The sequence below is a fragment of the Mandrillus leucophaeus genome, unplaced genomic scaffold, assembly GCF_000951045.1.
Source record: "Mandrillus leucophaeus isolate KB7577 unplaced genomic scaffold, Mleu.le_1.0 Scaffold35, whole genome shotgun sequence".
NCBI lineage: Eukaryota > Metazoa > Chordata > Mammalia > Primates > Cercopithecidae > Mandrillus > Mandrillus leucophaeus.
Genome location: NW_012103698.1, coordinates 2,495,461 through 2,500,537, shown reverse-complemented (window position 1 = coordinate 2,500,537; position 5,077 = coordinate 2,495,461). Strand labels below are relative to the sequence as shown.

The window sequence follows — 5,077 nt, the reverse complement described above, 5'->3', positions numbered from 1 at the left end:
GGGTTTCTCCATGTTGCTCAGGCTGGTCTCGAACTCCTGACCTCAGGTGATCTGCCCGCCTCAGCCTCCCAAAGTGCTGGGACTACAGGCGTGAGCCACCGCACCCAGCTTGTTTTTGTTTTTGAGACGGATATTCACTTTTGTTGCTCAGGCTATAGTGCAATGGCACAGTCTCGCCTCACCGCAACCTCTGCCTCCCGGGTTCAAGCACTTCTCCTGTCTCAGCCTCTCCCCAGTAGCTGGGATTACAGGCATGCGCCACCACGCCTGGCTAATTTTGTATATTTAGTAGAGATGGTATTTCTCCATGTTGGTAAGGCTGGTCTCGAACTCCTGATCTCAGATTATCTGTCCGCCTCAGCCTCCCAAAGTGCTGGGATTACAGGCATGAGCCGCGGTGTCTGGCCAAGAATTCTTTTTTTTGAGACGGAGTCTCGCTCTGTCGCCCAGGCTGGAGTGCAGTGGCGCAATCTCGACTCACTGCAACCTCCGCCCACCCAGGTTCAAGCGATTCTCCTGCCTCAGCCTCCTGAGTAGCTAGGATTACAGGTGCCTGCCACCATGCCCGGCTAAATTTTTTTTTTTTTGAGACGAATCTCACTCTGTTGCCCAGGCTTGAGTGCAGTGACGTGATCTTGGCTCACTGCAACCTCCACCTCCCAGTTCAAGCGATTCTCCTACCTCCACCTCCCAAGTAGCTGGGACTACAGGCATGTGTCATCACGCCAGGCTAATTTTTTGTATTTTTAATAGAGATGGGGTTTCACTGTATTAGCCAGCATGGTCTCAATCTCCTGACCTCACGATCTGCTCACCTTGGCCTCCCAAAGTGCTGGGATTACAGGCGTGAGCCACCACGCCCGACCAAGAATTCTTAATAACTGTTTCTTCACTCTTACAACTGAGACAGTTGAGCAATTACAAGGTGTTTGCAAGGAAGACAGCTCTATGGCAAGATGATGATATCCATTCCCAGCACAAAGGAAAACACAGGAGTGCAGCAGTTGAGCAGCTTTTCCTTTCTTCCTGAACTACACCTTACAGTGTGGTTTTAGTATTTTGCTTTTCGTTACAAATTCGATAGGGAAGGTCAAACCAAGTATAAAGGATTACTGAGCATCATCCTATTTCATCATCCCCAAGTCCATTGGTAGAAGTTATCAAGAGTTGTCTGTATTTTAAAAAAGCATACAACCATCATGAAATTTTACCTCTGCAATCTTTTCTGATAGAGATACATTGTGAATATCCATCTCTGATGCATTTACTATGGCTTTTGTTTTTAAGAGATAGCTAGATAGGAAAAAAGAGAAAATATTAGTGTCATACCATGGTTAAGATTATAAATGAACCAAACTTGCCTTCTAAAGAAAATGTGTGTCAAAAAAAGCCTTCTTACTGATTTTCACTTCAAGACTCATGATGTTACAGTTGGCCCACTATATCCATGGGTACAGCATCGGATTCGAACAACCACAGACTAAAAATATTTGGGGAAAAAAACTGGATTGTGTCTGTATTGAACAGGTACAGACTTTTTCTTGTCATCATTCCCTTAACAATACAACAACTTTGTAAACTTCCTATGCATACTTGTAATGTACATAGCATTTACATTACATTAGCTGTCATAAATAATCTGGAGATTATTTTAAAGTATAAAATATGTACTTTTATACTTTAAAAAGGAGGATATCCAAAAGTAATATGCAAATATTATACCATTTAATATCAGAAACTTGAGTGTCCATGGATTTTGGTATCTGGTGGGGTCCTCAAACCACGGATACTGAAGGATGACTGCATTTCCTTGGAAAAACAAATTCAAAAATAAACAAATCGGAGAGGATCTCTGCCTCATCCTACCAGAGACAAAATTATCTCATGGTAAACTAAAGACAAAAACCAGGCTCATATGAATAATTATGATGATTATAAGCTTTACACTTCATCAGTGGGATCCTGTAGCACAGTTTGAAGGAAAGTAATCCCAGTGTGAGACAAAGTGTTGGTCACCTATTCCCAGTAGCTATTCCCCACTTTTTTTTTTTTTGAGATGGAGTCTCGCTGTTGCCCAGACTAGTGTGCAGTGGCACGATCTCAGCTCACTGCAACCTCTGCCTCCCGGGTTCAAACAACTCTCCCGCCTTAGCCTCCCAAGTAGCTGGGATTACAGGCTTGTGCCACCACGCCCAGTTAATTTTTGTATTTTTAGTAGAGACGGTGTTTCACCATGTTGGTCAGGTTGGTCTCGAACTCCTGACCTCAGGTGATCCCCCCGCCTCAGCCTCCCAAAGTGCTGGGATTATAGGCGTGAGCCACCAAGCCCAGCCTTCCTCACTTCTTTATTGCCAACAGAATCCAGATTTTTGCCACGAGCCTCCTGTTACGTATTTGCTTTCTCAAATAAAGTGATCATGTGACATAGTTCTGGCCAACAAGGATAAGAAAATTGGTTGGGTATACTGGCTTACACCTATTATCCCAGCACTTTGGGAGACTGAGGCAGGCAGATGGCTTGAGACCAGAAATTCAAGACCAGCCTGGGCAACACAGCGAAACCCCATCTCTTTTTCTTTCCTTTCCTTTTTTTTTTTTGAGAGGGAGTCTCACTCTGTCGCTCAGGCTGGAGTGCAATGGCGTGATCTCAGCTCACTGCAACCTCTGCCTTCCAGGTTCAAGCAATTCTCCTGCCTAAGCCTCCCAAGTAGGTGGGATTACAGGTGCCCACCACCATGCCCAGCTAATTTTTGTATTTTTAGCAGAGGCAGGTTTTCACTATATTGGACAGGCTGGTCTTGAACTCCTGACTTCAGGTGGTCTGCCGCCTGCCTCAGCCTCCCAAAGTGCTGGGATTACAAGCATGAGCCACCGTGCCTCGTATAAGTGAAACCCCATCTCTACAAAAAATACAAAAATTAGCCAGATGTGGTGGCATGCTTATAGTCCCAGCTACTTGGGAGGCTGAGTTGGGAGGATCACCTGAACCCAAGAGGTTGAGGCTGCAGTGAACCATGATAGCTCCAGCCTGTGTGACAGACAGACCATGTCTCAAAAAAAAAAAAAAAAAAAAAAAAAGATTAAGAAAATTTATGCCGGCAGGGCGCTGTGGCTCATGAGTGTGATCCCAGCACTATGAGAGGCCAAGGTGGGCAGATCACCTGAGGTCAGGAGTTTGAGACCAGCCTGGCAAACATGGTAAAACTCCATCTCTACTAAAAAGACAAAAATTAGCCGGGCATAGAGGAGTGCGTTTGTGGTCCGAAATACTTGGGAGGCAAGGCAAAAGAACCACTTGAACCTGGGAGGCAGAGGTTGCAATGAGCTGAGATCACACCACTGTGCTCCAACCTGGGTGACACAGCAAGACTCTGTCTCAAAAAAAAAAAAGAAAGAAAATTTATGCTGATGAAAAGGGGGAATTTTCTTGTGTTCCCATACTCTCCATATCCTTTTCCTTCATGTTTAGAATGCTATCATCAATAGATGTAATGACTGTAATTGCAGCAGCCATCCTGAATCCAAGAGGAAAAGGCCAAAGTTTCTATTTAATTGAAAAGAATGTCCTGATCTTTTATCCAACTCATTTTAAATATTAAGAAATTAACCAAAATCTCATAATGCTTTTTCAAATTTATGTTAAAAATATGTTACTAAAAGCTTACTACCCTAGCAAAAATGCAATTATTGCTCCTCTAGAACATTTACTTTTGTACTGATTTCTAGAAAAGATGTGGGATTACTAACAGCACACATTTACAGTTTTTTGTTTTTTTTTTCCTGCTTTAAAGTTAATTCTAAATAGAAATTGCTTAAGAATCTAGAAATTGAGGCTGGGCATGGTGGCTAATGCCTGTAATCTTAACATTTTGGGAAGCCCAGGCAGAAGAATTGCTTGAACCCAGGAGGCGGAGGTTGCAGTAAGCTAAGATCATGCCATTGTACTTCCAGCCTGGGTGACAGAGTGAGACTCCATCTTTAAAAAATAAAAGAAGAATAAATGATCAATCCATCTCAGATATATATTTTGTGTTGGAAATTTGCAATGAAGATCAAATGGTATACCTAATGCACAGTGAACAACCCATGGTAAAGGACTGGCTTTGCTAATAAGTTTTATTGTTTAGTCAACCATAACTCAGCTAGAAACATCTATCTAAGCATAAGAAATGAGAAAAAGCAGCTGGGCGTGGGGGCTCACACCTGTAATCCCAGTACTTTGGGAGGACAAAGCGGGCGGATCACGAGGTCAGTAGGTGGAGACCATCCTGGCTAACACGGTGACACCCTGTCTCTATTAAAAATACAAAAAATTAGCCACTCGTGGTGGCGGGCAACTGTAGTCCAAGCTACTTGGGAGGCTGAGGCAGGAAAATAGGAGAATGGCACGAACCCAGGGGATGAAGCTTGCAGTGAGCCAAGATCGCGCCACTGTACTCCAGCCTGGGCGACAGAGCGGGACTCCATCTCAAGAAAAAAAAAAAAAGAAAGAAACGAGAAAGGAAACCTTTTAGTTTTATGAAAAATAAGCATTTGAGTTAAGATGTGCTCAAATCTCAGCTCTTCCACCTCTTTGAGCCCTAGGTTTCTTAGACTATACTAAGAACTCAGTGATATAAGCATAATGCCTACATAAACTGGGTTGTCAATGCTTGTTTTGTTTTTGTTTTTTAATGGTCAAGGAAAGATTTCAAAGGATGTTTCAGTTTCTTGTAATATGTAGAAAAGCTTAAAAGTGTAATTTGTTAGGAAAATAATGCAATAGCCAATGTAATTCATGAGAAAGGATAGCCAGTAGGGTAGTTTTTCTGATGCTATGAGGCTACATGATCATTATTTTTACTTTTCTCTGTCTGCTTCATGTTTTACTGCAGAGAAGATTTCTCAGCAGCTACATGCATCATATAGGAAATAGCTACCCCATACATACAGCTTTCACTTCCCAACTTCAACACTAGTACCATCTACACCTAACTGGTATTTCTGGGCCCTTATTTCAAATTCCTAGGGTAGAAAACTGGTTGGCTTAGTTTGGATCGGGTATTCATTTTTCTCTTTTTTTTTTTTTTTTTTTTTT

General features: G+C 42.6%; 1 protein-coding gene across 2 annotated transcripts in view; it reads right to left on the bottom strand.

The window, feature by feature from the left end:
* OIP5 (Opa interacting protein 5) overlaps positions 1–5,077 on the bottom strand; it is a 21,031-nt gene that overhangs the window by 3,740 nt on the left and 12,214 nt on the right. For both annotated transcript variants that reach the window (XM_011989309.1, XM_011989310.1), the window contains one exon: positions 1,212–1,293. In XM_011989309.1, the coding sequence (XP_011844699.1) occupies positions 1,212–1,293 (82 nt within the window). The remainder of the gene's footprint in view (positions 1–1,211; positions 1,294–5,077) is intronic.